This window comes from Trachurus trachurus (genome assembly GCF_905171665.1).
Source record: "Trachurus trachurus genome assembly, chromosome: 1".
Taxonomy (NCBI): Eukaryota; Metazoa; Chordata; class Actinopteri; order Carangiformes; family Carangidae; genus Trachurus; species Trachurus trachurus.
Window position 1 is genome coordinate 39,824,248 of NC_139891.1, and position 15,172 is coordinate 39,839,419.

The following is a 15,172-nucleotide window of genomic DNA, read 5'->3' on the forward strand; positions in this document are numbered from 1 at the left end:
CTGCAGCCTTCCTTGTAGCTAATGGTGTGAGACAAGGAGGAATCCTATCACCTGTCCTCTTCAATCTGTATTTGGATGATTTGTCTGGACAGCTGAATCAGTGCAGTACTGGATGTATAGTGGGAGAAAGACTCATTAATCACTTGGTTTATGCTGATGACTTGGTCATTATATCGCCCTCTAGTGTTGGGCTACAGCAACTGCTGAGAATCTGTTCTTGTTATAGTAGTATGCAGTTTGATATTGTGTTTAATTCAGCAAAAAGTGTGATTATGATTGTAAAAACAAAGGAACACACAATTCCCCTCCTTTGTCTTAGCTGGTCAAGCACTTGGTGTTGTGAAAAAAGTTAAATATCTGGGCCACATAATCAGAGAAGATCTATGTGATGATGATGACGTTCAATGTCAGTGTTGTAAACTCTATGCACAGGCTAATATGCTTAAAAGGAAATTCAATAAGTGTACAGAGGATGTAAAGATAGCCTTGTTCAGATCATATTCTACTACACTGTACACAGCACACTTGTGGTGCAAGTACAGTGCTGCAAAAATGAGAAAAAATGCATTTAGAATATTACTTAGGCGCCCAAGATGGACAAGCGCGAGTCATATGTTTGTATCTTGTAATGTTTCCACCTTTCATGCTCTTTAGAGAAACTACATGTAGCCTACAGGTTCAGGTGTCGACTTAACCAGTCAGGCAGCAGCATCATAGTTGCACTAGCTACACAAAGTGATACAAAACACTTGTCAGGTCTGTGGAGACACTGGAACAGGTGTCTGTATGTGTTTTACATTTATGATGGTGTTTTTTATCTTGTATTGTATGTGTTTTTGTATTGTCTCCCCATGATGGACCTGAGTCCGTAATAAAAGATTATCTATCTAATCTAATTATTGATCTGTGTTTATACACTGTAATACTACTCCAGGTTGTTATTGCTGCTGACTTCCTGTCTCTCTGTCCCTCTCTCCGTCCCTCAGGTGTGGTCCTGAAGCTGCCGATGAGGACGTGTCCCCGCTGACATCATCAGAGGTCAGAGGTCATGATGACGACGGTGGCGGCCGAGTTGGAGCACATGGAGCTGCAGCAGCAGTACAGCAGCAGCGACACCGTCAACAACCGCTGGGACGACGACTGGGACAATGAGAACAGCTCGGCCCGGCTCTTCGAGCGCTCGCGCATCAAGGCCCTGGCAGGTAGGACCAGTCCACCTTAAAAACAGTCCACCTTAACACAGTCCACCCTAACACAGCATCAAGGCTCTGGCAGGTAGGAGCCTCTTAGTCCACCTTAACATAGTCCAACACCTTAACACAGCATCAAGGCTCTGGCAGGTCAGTCCGCCTTAAAAACAGTCCACCCTAACACAGCATCAAGGCTCTGGCAGGTAGGAGCCTCTTAGTCCACCTTAACACAGTCAAATTTAACAGTCCACCAATAATCTAGGCATTCTAGCTCATTTTGGACCCAAAAATAGAACTAATTGTAACAGAATGTTTTTCACCATCCATCATTTCTATGAGGTGTCCAGAACAACATACTAAAAGTCCTAAGAAATCCTAGTTGGGGAAATATGTTTAATTCTCATTGATTTACTGTATAAAGTCTATGGTGCCAATACAATACACCCCAATGGGGCTGTTTTTTTCCTTTACTCCTATCACAATGAAACTTCACACAATTAAAGTATTCATGAAATATAACATTTTTTGTATTACACGTTTCTTTGAAAATGAATTTGAATATGCAAATGAGCAATACACTATATGCCCAAAATACACCCAAATAGGCTTTTTTTTTTTTCCTTTACTCCTATCACAATGAAACTTTACACAATGAAAGTAGACATGAAAAGTAACATTTTTTATATCACAAGTTTCTTGGAAAATGAATTTAAATATGCAAATGACTAATTGAGTTATGGTCAAGAAGCAATAAAGCCAAATAACAACGTTCTTAGTCCCGCTCATATGTTGTTGAACACAACTCGCGGCCGGATTGGACGGTTCGGCAGATATTTTCACGGACCCCCTGGTTGAGAACCACTGGATTACAACACACGGCTAGATGGGAGGAAACTTCACAGTCCACCTTAAAAGACCATCAGTTGGGTGGTGACCACATGGATACGTGAACGCTCGGTGGTGTGGTTGCCGGGTGGTTACCATGGAGACCGGTGTGAGGTCATCAGGATGTTTGTTTCTTATTTCCTCTCCTTCACTCAGGAATGTGGAGGGACAATGGAGGGAAGCCACACACACACACACACACACACACACACACACACACACACACACACAGCTCATGACATCATGGTCAAGCTGCCAGGCCATTGGCCGGTTGGTTTGGCTTCACACTGTAAAAAGTTTCTGAGTGACATTCGTCAATCACACATCAGAGCAGAGACACGAGGACACGGTCAGCTCTCTTCTTTCTTGTCTGTGGAGCAGCATTTCTTTTCTTTATTTATTGAATTGGGACAGTGCACATTCATCAACACTGAGGCATTAAGCATCAGTGTAAATGTGCCGGACTTAGCAGCTGCAGTCCCGAGGCAGGTTTCTTTTCAAATTCTTTTTATTGATTTTTTATGCAGGTATTGACAAGTGTACAGGACAGTCTTTAGAGGTAGTCACAGTATTGCATGTTCAAACCCACCCCACCCCTCCACTCAAAGAAAAACAAAACAGAAAAAAAACAAAAACAGAAAATAAAGAAACAAACAAAAATAAAATAAAACAAACATAGACACAAGTATATGTGTAAAGGAATGCAAATAATACACGTATAAATGAAACAATAGCGGTGTATATACACAATAGGAAATCACAGTAAGACAACTGCTATAAAGGTATACAGTAGTTCCATTTTGGGAGCCTGGTCTGTGGGTCTTAGTGCTGGAATATCAAGGGCAGTGTTGGGAGTATCACGGTTCAATTATAACATCAGCTCTTTGAAAATAAGCAAGAAGCTGTGCCCATATCCTATAAAACATTTGTTCTGATTTACGAATAGAGCAGCGTATTTTTTCTAACTTTAGGCGAGACATGAGGTCCTGTAGCCACTGGGAGTGTGTGGGAAGGTGAGTTCCTTTCCACCTGAGCAAAACTGACCTGCGTGCCAGAAGAAGAGCAAACGATAGGGCCCAAGGCAGGTTTCTAAAAGACATGAACACAGAAGACTTTAAGACCTTGTGACGACATCATCAAGTCATACAGTGGACAATTACAAGACAGAACACAGACTGACAATATCAAGGCAAAACAGACACAGACAGACAAAATAAGAACAGACAATTTTAACCCACAGTTAAAGAACAATATACCATACACGCCCCGGGAACAGACATCAGATTAAACAGTATTTAAGCTACATGAGTACATGTCTGATTTGTTTTTAACCAATGTTTGAGATTTTTTTTAAAGAGTAGAAACGTAGTTGTCTCAGTTTCTGATGTGTGATGGTAACTTGTTCCAGTACTGAGTTCCTCTTACAGAAACAACCATTTGACAACATTTTGTTCTACGCCTCGGTACATTACAATCACCTCTTGTTAATGTTCAGGCAGCTGGAAAACAAGATGATACATCTGAAGGGGTTCGTCCTAATAAAGACATTTCTACACACACACACACACACACACACACACACCTGACAGACTGCCTACAGAGCTCCGCCCACTTCCACACATAACCCCGCCCTCTCAGTCAGCTTGTAAACCTGCAGCTTAATTTTTAACAGTGTATTTCTTAGGGGTGTGTTTCCTCCTCCCGCTTTTATTTGCTGTGTGTGTCTGTGTGTGTTTATATGTGTGTATACGTGTATGTGTAGGGGTTTAGGGGGGGTAAGGGGGCAGGAAGGCAGAGCAGCAGCAGGAGGATCAGTTTAGATCAGTGTGTGTGTCTGTGTGTGTGTGTGTGTGTAGCTGCTGATGGTTGAGTGCTGGGCAGGGCCGGAAACACACACTCTCTGTCCCGCTCTCTGAGACGCTGTGTGTGTCTGTGTGTGTGTCGACCTCTGGACTCTGGTCTGTGGCGTCCCGACGACACGAGGACGAGGACGTTTGTCTCTGTCTCTGTCTCTGTGTGTGTGTGTGTGTGTGTGTGACTACCTGGCTACCTGGCGGTGCGTTCGAGGACACTCTGTGGATCTGAGCTTCTCCTCCACTCAGTCAGTTGTTTTCCTCTGGATGAGACGAGTTGAACTGAACCTTTATTAACTTCGTGGTCGTCGTCGGAGACCATGACCCGGATCTGAGTGTGTCCTCCTCTGCTGGTCTGGGGCTCCGTGTGTGTGTTTGTGTTGTCGTGTGTGTGTGCGTTAGTGTGTGTGTGTGTGTGAAGAGCGGCGGCAGTGATGGAGGAGTGGGCGTCGGCCGAGCTGCAGGTCAACTACAGTCAGCTGGAGGGTCGCTTCAAACAGCTGCAAGGTAGGAGAGAGTGTGTGTGTGTGTGTGTCAGTGTGTGTCTGGACTTTGTGCGTGGTCGTTGAAGAGGAGACCCTTGTTGCCATGGAGACACAGTCTGACAGACAGGAAGTTCTGATGTCCGGGTGTCGTGACGACCAGCTGGACCTGGATCTGGTTCTGGTTCAGGACCAAGGGCTGAATCTGGAGCTCAGAGTCTCACAGTGGGTCAGGACCGGGACTAAAACAGGACTGAAACGGGACTGAAACGGGACTAAAACGGGACTGAAACGGGACGAGGACTAAAACAGGACTGAAACGGGACTAAAACGGGACCAGGACTAAAACGGGATTGAAACGGGACTGAAACTGGACTAAAACGGGACTAAAACGGGACTAAACTGGACTAAAACAGGACTAAACTGGGACAGGACTAAAACGGGACTAAACTGGACTAAAACGGGACTAAAACAGGACCAGGACTAAAACGGGACTAAACTGGACTAAAACAGGACTAAACTGGACCAGGACTAAAATGAGACTAAACTGGACCAGGACTAAAATGGGACTAAACTGGACTAAAACAGGACTAAAACGGGACTAAACTGGGACAGGACTAAAACGGGACTAAACTGGACTAAAACGGGACTAAAACAGGACCAGGACTAAAACGGGACTAAACTGGACTAAAACAGGACTAAACTGGACCAGGACTGAAATGGGACTAAACTGGACCAGGACTGAAATGGGACTAAACTGGACTAAAACAGGACTAAAACGGGACTAAAACAGGACTAAACTGGGACAGGACTAAAACGGGACTAAACTGGACTAAAACGGGACTAAAACAGGACCAGGACTAAAACGGGACTAAACTGGACTAAAACAGGACTAAACTGGACCAGGACTGAAATGGGACTAAACTGGACCAGGACTGAAATGGGACTAAACTGGACTAAAACAGGACTAAAACGGGACTAAAACAGGACTAAACTGGACCAGGACTAAATTGGGACTAAATTGGACTAAAACAGGACTAAACTGGACCAGGACTAAAACGGGACTAAACTGGAACAGGACTAAAACGGGACTCAACTGGACTAAAACGGGACTAAAACAGGACCAGGACTAAACTGGACTAAAACGGGACTAAAACAGGACCAGGACTAAACTGGACTGAAACGGGACTAAAACCTGTCCATGTAGGGACTTCCTGTGAGATCAGAGTGAGCCGGTTTTGATCGACCAATCAGAGGGTCAGATCTCTGTCAGGGGGCGGGGCCTGCAGCCTGCTGGTTGATGATGTCATACTGGGTCCAGACAGGAAGTGGTTGTCCCGCTGCAGTAAAAGCCCCTGAAACGCTGCTGTGATTGTCTGAGGAGCGCCGGCTGCTGATTGGCTCTCACATCCTGTTTCCTCCGGGTCAAAGGTCAAACAGCAGGAGAGCCCAGAGGAGAACAACACACAGATTACTGAGAATACTATAAATACACACAGATACTGACATTAATACTATCAATACTATGAATAAACACAGATATTAATGTTAATATTAACTAGTAAAATTAAAAGTTTATTTATTATTTTTTTTAAATAGTGCAGTTAAACATGCTGCGTTTTAATTCTAAGGAAACAGATTTTCCTTAGAATTTGTTTCATTGTTCATTTTTTTAAATTGATTTTGGGACGTTTTCTATCGATTCTGAATCGTATTAAATGAGAATTACGATTCTTATGTGAATCGATTTTTTTGGCACATCCCTAATTAATACTATAAATACTATGAATCAACACAGAGATTAAAGGGATAGTTCACCCAAAATTGTCTATCTCCTCCCCCTCATGTGGACTAAGGGCTGGGAGAAGTTTCAGAGTCCTCCGTGGCTTCTCTGAGTTACAGGGGGTCTCGGCGTAGCAGTGCATGTCCATATGACGGTTGCAAATGGATACCAACTGTCTTCGTAACAAAAAGACACACCAAAAAACATCCAGATACCTCCATGCTGCTCGTATGTAATGTCCCTCTTGTATTGAAGCCCCAACATGAGAAATTGTTCCGTTAAAAAAATTAAATAAGTCTATATTTCAAGCTTGTTTGTAGCAGAAGCTTCTCGAAGCTCCTCTTCCCGGTTCTCTCTATGATTTTTAGTCTTTAGCATTTTTAACATTTATCTGCACACAAATACTGTAGGAGCCTAGAAATGAACATACTCCATTATAAAGTGAACTTAAACCCTTTTCACAACCTGGACTCTCTGGATGTAAAAAAGGCGAACAAATGCACATTAAAAATCGTCAAAAAGGATATCGCGATATTTATGTGAATCGATTTTTTCTCCCACCCCTAACAGATACTGTGTTTATTGATCTGTGTGTGTGTGTGTGTGTGTCTCTCTCTGTGTGTATATAGATGAGCGCGAGGCGGTGCAGAAGAAGACCTTCACCAAGTGGGTGAACTCCCACCTGTCCAGAGTCTCCTGCAGGATCACAGACCTGTACATGGACCTGAGGGACGGACGCATGCTCATCAAGCTGCTGGAGGTGCTGTCAGGGGAGAGGCTGGTACGTCACACACACACACACACACACACACACACACACACACACACACACACACACACACACACACACACACACACACACACACACACACACACACACACACACACACACACACACACACACACACACACACACACACACACACTCTGTCTTGTTGCACTGCAAAAACTCAAAATATTTCCAAGAATATTTGTCTCATTTCTAGTCAAAACTAATCTCTTTTCATTTAAAATAAGACTCATCACCTAAAAATGAACTTGTTTTTAAAACATTTTCACTTGTTTCAAACTAATTTTCACTTGAAATAAGTAGAAAATGTTTTGTGCTTGTAAAAAGAAAGAAAAACTTGCTCCACTATCAGATTTTTCTACTTATTTCAAGTGAAAAAAAAATGCTTGAAAGAAGTAAAAAGTGTCTAAAAACAAGCTGCTTTTAATGTGATGAGTCTTAATTTAAGTGGAATGAGATTTGTTTTGAAATGAGGAATGACATTTTGACTAGAAATGAGACAAATATTCTTGGTAAGATTTTGAGTTTTTGCAGTGTGTGTGTTTGACTTCACCACTAGTTTATACAGTAGCTACACTGCAAAACTCAAAATCTTTCCAAGAATATTTGTCTTATTTCTTGTCAAAATATCAAATTTCTAGTCAAAACTAATCTCTTTCCACTTAAAATAAGACTCATCACCTAAAAATTAACTTGTTTTTAGATCATTTTCATTTGTTTCAAACTAATTTTCACTTGAAATAAGTAGAAAAATCTGCCAGTGAAAGCAAGTGTTTTGTGTTTGTAATAAGAAACAAAAACTTGCTCCACTATCAGATTTTTCTACTTATTTCAAGTGAAAATCTGCTTGAAAGAAGTAAAAAGTGTCTAAAAACAAGCTGCTTTTTATGTGATGAGTCTTATTTTAAGTAGAAAGAGATTATTTTGACTAGAAATAAGACAAATATTCTTGGTAAGATGTAGAGTTTTTACAGTGTTGACGTGGCAGCAGCCGGTGCAGGTGTGTCCTACTTCCTGCTGCACTTCCTGTCCCATTGTTTCTCTGCTCTTTGTTTTTCAACTTGAGGCGTCAAATGATCAGTTTTATTTTTATTTTTATTACATTATTAGGGTTTGAGCTCTGTTAAAGGGATAGTTCACCCAAAATTGAAATGTCACTCATGATCTCCTCCCCCTCATGTGGACTATGGGCTGGGAGAAGTTTCAGAGTCCTCCGTGGCTTCTCTGAGTTACAGGGGGTCTCGGCGTAGCAGTGCATGTCCATATAACGGTTGCAAATGGATACCAACTGTCTTCGTAACAAAAAGACACACCAAAAACCACCAAAAAATTAAATAAGTCTATGTTTTAAGCTTGTTTGTAGTGGAAGCTCCCAGTGTCTTAGTTCACTGCTCTTCCCGTGTCAGTGCAAATCTCGCGCAATTTGCATCGACACCCAGTTCACGGCTCCGCAAATCGCGCGAGATTCCGGCAGAGCAACACTTCTCTGAGTTATGTCCATATGAAACTGGGAGCTTCCGCTACAAACAAGCTTAAAATATAGACTTATTTAATTTTTTTCGGAATAATTTCTCATGTCGGGGCTTCAATACAAGAGGGACATTACATACGAGCAGCATGGAGGTATTTGGATGTTTTTTGGTGTGTCTTTTTGTTATGAAGACAGTTGGTATCCATTTGCAACCATTATATGGACATGCACTGCTACGCCGAGACCCCCTGTAACTCAGAGAAGCCACGGAGGACTCTGACACTTTTTTTGGTGAACTATTCCTTTAAAAATGATTATTATTTTCCACCACTGACTTTAAACAGAGATGGATGTTCAGTAGTTTCTTGCACTGAACAGCGTTAACACAATAAACACCGGTGTTCGTTTAGCACAGTTCTGCTTTAGACAGATTCACTTTGATGCAACATGAAGGTTTAGTTTAGTCCGTTGTGATTCACTGGAGTCATGGAGCATGAAACATGAACACCCAACTATAGAATATAGATGTATATATTATAACCAACACCTCCCCCGCCCCCCTCCCCCTCTGCAGCCGAAGCCGACTAAAGGGCGGATGCGTATCCACTGTCTGGAGAACGTGGACAAGGCTCTGCAGTTCCTGAAGGAGCAGCGGGTTCACCTGGAGAACATGGGCTGTCATGACATCGTAGATGGGAACCACAGACTCACACTGGGACTGATCTGGACCATCATCCTCCGCTTCCAGGTAACACACACACACACACACACACACACACACACACACACACACACACACATATATACTGTCTATATATTTAAGCAATATATCCCTCCAGTCCGTGGTCTCTGCTCATTCTACCACTCTAAGGGGCGTTGTTCCTCCTTAGAGTGGTAGAATAGGCCTATTTCACAAGGTTCTGAAGTGACGTCACACAGGGTAAATCAACATCCGGTCCGGTCAGCTGCGGCTAGAGCGATTGACAGATTGGCTACACTTTTCATTCAAACAAACTAATACGACCGCCACAAAAGATTTCATCAGTGAGACTAACATTAATCTCCTGAAAAAAGTTTAACCAGTCAGCGGTAAACCTCTAAAAACCTGTGGATAAAGTTACCTGGATGTAGCTACGAGCATCTGCCTACTAGCCCCCGGTCGCTGCTCCCTTTGCATTTCTCCCAAAACAAGCACATTTCCTAACAGGCAACATCTGGATAAACTGACAACAGGCTGGGGGTTTAACGCCGATGTTCTCGCATTAAAGAATATTAAAACTTTTAGCAGCTTTACTGCTATCACTGTCAGTTGCTGCTGAACGGCGATAGCGATGCTAATTTGTTAGCCGTCGTTAGCATTAAGCTAGCGGACGTTATGCTTAGTTAGCATTAAGCTAACGGACTTTATGTTTAGTACTGGTACTGGCTGTGTGTGGTTTGAACGTTGTTTCAAATAATGTGGGTTTGAGTGAACATCTTTGATGATTAAATACATATTGCTGCTTAATATGTTTTATGTATGGCATTATTACAGTAGGCTAATGATTAGCTGCTAATCTTCCATTTGGACAGTGACAAATAAAACCTTGAAGCAAGAAGATTTTGTTGGAGAACTGACATTGATATACAGTAATTCAGTAACGGTTGTAAATCAGTGTACGGTTTAGTTTTAATATTTTGCCGTTTAAAAGCAAGCTAAACAAAGTCTTTTCCATCATCTCTTAGTATAGCCTACCCTGCTAGAAAAACCAGCATGGAAATGATGCTGGTCTATGCTGTTTTTTTTTTTTTTAGCAGCCAAAACCCACTTCTTTCTCGGGTCTTTCTTTCGGAAACTCATGGAAATGCAAGTACGGCTGTTTTTGTCTAGAATTTGTACACTGAGGTGCAGCAGAAGCTTTTATTTTTGGATTCAGCCATTGCGCTTCCGCGACCGGAAGTAGTTTTACCCTGTAACGGAAACCGGAAGTACCTAAACCCGGAAGTCGTGAAATAGGCCTATGAGCATAGACCACGGACTGGAGTGATATATAGCTTTTATAAAACGGTTACCAATAACAACAATATGAAAGAGGACATGTAGTTTTCTTGAAGCAGAATAAAAATCTGTTCCCAGCTGTCCAGACGTTAGCTCCAAGTAGCTCTGTCACTGCTCAGTCCCCTCTACCATTGTTAACCCTCTGGAGGTCAAAGTTCACCTTCAACATGTCAATTACACTACTTTACTACATTTTTTAACATCGTAGAAACATCAACTGTCTGTTGCTACGGACTGCAACAGTCCGTTGTCATGGATACATGACAACAACTTCCATTCATACCAGTCATACGTGGCTGAGGCGGAGTGATAGCCTACGCTGTGATAAGGCTTTAGAATAGTAGCCGTGGTATATGCTCATTATACCACGGTTAACAACCAATCAGATCGCAGGATTTCACCTTTACGTTTTATAATATATAAAATATAAAAAATATAATATTATATAATATTAAGGCTGTCAAAGTTAACGCATCAACGCAAAATGCTTTTAACGGCACTAATTTTTTTACGCGCGATTAACGCTGTGACATTTGAACCTGGAGCCGCTCTGTAGTTTGGGGAAACAGAGAAGTTGCTTCTCTCCAGACGTGACCACACAGACAGGTGTGTGTGTCTGTGTGCGTCTTATGATGTTACAGAAAACCTGCATGTTTTTTCTCCTCATGTTCCTACACTAGAGAACGTGTTCGAGGCTGCTCTCTCTCTGACAGCTGGTTTTTAAATACCATGAAGGGAAAGCAGAAGAAACTCCCAGATGTGGATGTTTCTTATTGCTGTGATTTCAAGCAAAAAAGAAAAAGATGAAATTTTGAGATTAATCGCGATTTAAAATTTCAATCGTTTGACAGCCATAGTATATATATATATACACATATCTAAACTGGGGTTTAGATCTAGAGGCTGTGGCCCAGTTCCAATCCGACCCCTCACGGACTCACTGACTTAGAGGTGCGTTCAGGTTCAGTCTGTGAGTGTGTGAGGGCTGTTCCACTGTCAGATCATCAAGTCCTTACTGCCCCCTTACCGTCACTCAGCACTGATGCTGACTTACGGTAGGGGAATTACCCACAGTTCATAGCGTTGTGAAGTCAAACACATGAGATGCCGTCAGAACGCGAGTGTAAAAAAAGAAAAGAAAGAAAAGTAAATTACCACACGTAGTCAGAGAGAGCTCCGCCGCTCTCTTTATTGTTAATGGACAAGAGCAACAACCAAAAAAAGATTGTTGTATTAATGTGCAGTTTGTGATTACTGATGATAATTTGATCAGATCTGATCCAGGAACAATTAGTTTTGAGTCCGTCCCCCTCACACACGTTGTGCGTGTTGAAAGTAGGCTACAGTAAATAATCAGTCCAAGGGCGGGGTGTTAAAAACATGTTGTTGTCAAGGTAACGTGTGGTGGGAGTGGGTAAGTGCTGTTCCAGTCATGTTTACAGCATCTGGAAGCATAGAAAAAGCACGCACATCCCAAAAACTAACACTGGGTGCTGGACAAAAAAAGGTCAATGATGAAAAAGGAAAAATCCGCACACCAGCAAAAAGCTCCAGAGCAATAAATCATTTATTATCACCCAAAGAGAGTAACGTTTCGGGCTCGAAGACCCTTCCTCAGACTAACGCAGCATCTGGACCCTCACACACTCTCACACTCTGTCACTTAGAGCTGACGTCAGGTCAGTCAGTGAGGGTTCAGGGCTCGAGTCTTTAGGGGGCGGATTGGAACTGGGGGAACGTGGGTCCTGGTCCCGGTGTGAGGCATGCTGGGAGTTTTCCCGCCTGCAGCAGCTGCAGCAGCAGAACAAACAGCTGGTGGTGGTGATGTCACTCATTTACCTGCTCAGGTCGAAGTCCGGCGCTTTTACTGACCTGGTCGCCATGGAAACCACCTTCGACCCCCCCCTGGGCGGGTTTCTTTCCCGCTCTGCCTCCGCCCGGCCAATCAGAGCCTAGTCCCGTTGCCATGGTTACTCAGCGTGTGTGTGTGTGTGTGTGTGTGTGTGTAGATCCAGGACATCAGAGTGGAGACTGAAGACAACAAGGAGAAGAGATCCGCTAAAGACGCTCTGCTGCTCTGGTGTCAGATGAAGACCGCCGGGTACAGACACACACAACCACACACACACAACCACACAACCACACAACCACACAACCACACACACAACCACACACAACCACACAACCACACACACAACCACACAACCACACACACACACACAACCACACACACACACACAACCACACACACACACACACACACACACACACACACACACACACACAGACATGAAGGTAACATCCACTCCTCTAGAATAAAACACTGTAGCTGCAGTCTGTTAGACAACTAGGGAGGAAAACCACACACACAGGTTCTGTTCTTCATCCTGGTTGGTGGTTGATAGATAGATAGATAGAACGATAGATAGATAGATAGAACGATAGATAGATAGATAGATAGAACGATAGATAGAACGATAGATAGATAGATAGATAGATAGATAGATAGACAGACAGACAGACAGACAGACAGACAGACAGACAGACAGACAGACGGACGGACGGACGGACGGACGGACGGACGGACGGACGGACGGACGGACAGATAGATAGATAGATAGATAGATAGATAGATAGATAGATAGATAGATAGATAGATAGATAGATAGATAGATAGATAGTACTTTATTGTCCCCCTGGGGGGAAATTTGGCTTGAGCACAATGCCACCAGACCCATCAACCACATATAAAAATACACATAAAAAACACCATAGAGAGCGCACAATAAGATTTACAAAGAACACAATGGATCATGTGATGTAAAGCTGCCTATAAGAGTTTTTTTATTTGTTTAATTGCCTGTTCATTCATCTATGGTTGTTCCTCAGGTATCCAAACGTCAACATCCACAACTTCACCACCAGCTGGAGAGACGGGATGGCCTTCAACGCCCTCATCCACAAGCACAGGTAGGTGGAGGGGGTGTGTGTATAGCTGTGTAGCTGTGTGTGTGGTTTGTTGTGGGTGTGTGTGTGTGTGTGTGTGTGTAGGTGTAAATAATGTGTGTGTGTGTTTTAGGCCTGACCTGATTGACTTTGACAAGCTGAAGAAGTCCAACGCTCATCACAACCTGCAGAACGCCTTCAACCTGGCAGAGCAGCACCTGGGCCTCACCAGTCTGCTGGACCCCGAGGGTAAGACCTCTAGACCACTAGACCTCTAGACCTGGTCCTTTAGACCTGGTCCATTACACCTGGTCCATTAGATACATATTCACGCGGGTCAATTAACTCATTGAGTGCCGCGCTCCTTTCCAAAGTTTTAGTCAAGTGTACCGGCAATTTAGACCATTTTTTGACGATTTTTGTAGAGCCATAGTGTATTCTATATTATTGCCACCAACACATACTGTAGCTCAATTTAAAGGTTTAACTTTATGCTTCAAATGGTCACAAACCGTTTGTTTCTACGTGCCTCCGTTCCTGAGAAAAGTCAAGCTAAACATGGCTGGGTTTCACCAAAATCCCTCCTTTTTTTCTAGAAAAGGAGATAGAGCGTCTTTTATGAAAGGTGCTAATTTTTCGTGTGTGTGTGTGTGTTATTTCTGTGTGTGTGTGTGTCAGACATCAGCGTGGACCATCCTGACGAGAAGTCGGTCATCACCTACGTGGTCACCTACTACCACTACTTCTCCAAGATGAAGGCTCTGAAGGTCGAGGGCAAGCGCATCGGGAAGGTCAGTGATGTCACAGCCTGAGGGGGCGGGGCCTGATGGGGCGGGGGCGGGGCCTGATGAGGGGGCGTGGCCTGATGGGGCGGGGGCGGGGCCTGATGAGGGGGCGTGGCCTTTGGGGTCAGCTGACAGCAGGACTGTGTCCGAAATCACCCCCTACTCACTCTCTAGTGACGACGCCATTTTGTAGTGGTGTCTGAATGTTTAGTGATTATTAATGTTCACTATATAGTGACTGAATCTGAATCTATCTATCACATCCGATGGTCACTAACCGGAGCAAGATATCCCATCATGCATTGCGGTCACGGATCGCCGTTACCACAGCGGCCCAGAGGGACCGGTGTAGCTACCAAATAAATGCAGTAGTGACCGGTGTAGCTACCAAATAAATGCAGTAGTGACCGGTGTAGCTACCAAATAAATGCAGTAGTGACCGGTGTAGCTACCAAATAAATGAAGTAGTGACCGGTGTAGCTACCAAATAAATGCAGTAGTGACCGGTGTAGCTACCAAATAAATGCAGTAGTGACCGGTGTAGCTACCAAATAAATGCAGTAGTGACCGGTGTAGCTACCAAATAAATGAAGTAGTGACCGGTGTAGCTACCAAATAAATGCAGTAGTGACCGGTGTAGCTACCAAATAAATGCAGTAGTGACCGGTGTAGCTACCAAATAAATGCAGTAGTGACCGGTGTAGCTACCAAATAAATGAAGTAGTGACCGGTGTAGCTACCAAATAAATGAAGTAGTGACCGGTGTAGCTACCAAATAAATGAAGTAGTGACCGGTGTAGCTACCAAATAAATGAAGTAGTGACCGGTGTAACTACCAAATAAATGCAGTAGTGCAGCAGCCTCAATAAATGTGTCCAGCTGCCAGAGTTGTCCGGTCGCAGCTTCCACAGACTCCCACAACAAACGTCGGAACAAATTTCCTAACAAG

The 15,172-nt window shown here is 43.4% G+C and overlaps 1 protein-coding gene across 1 annotated transcript in view; it reads left to right on the plus strand.

Annotated features, from left to right (window-relative positions):
* The first annotated feature begins 1,014 nt into the window (after positions 1–1,014).
* The window catches only part of LOC310984523 (spectrin beta chain, non-erythrocytic 1-like), a 50,369-nt gene continuing 36,211 nt past the window's right edge, over positions 1,015–15,172 (plus strand). The window contains exons 1-7 of the mRNA XM_083969743.1: positions 1,015–1,202; positions 6,823–6,974; positions 9,029–9,202; positions 12,502–12,593; positions 13,382–13,462; positions 13,572–13,687; positions 14,117–14,229. Coding sequence (XP_083825869.1) covers positions 1,049–1,202; positions 6,823–6,974; positions 9,029–9,202; positions 12,502–12,593; positions 13,382–13,462; positions 13,572–13,687; positions 14,117–14,229 — 882 coding nt within the window. The 5' untranslated portion in view covers positions 1,015–1,048. The remainder of the gene's footprint in view (positions 1,203–6,822; positions 6,975–9,028; positions 9,203–12,501; positions 12,594–13,381; positions 13,463–13,571; positions 13,688–14,116; positions 14,230–15,172) is intronic.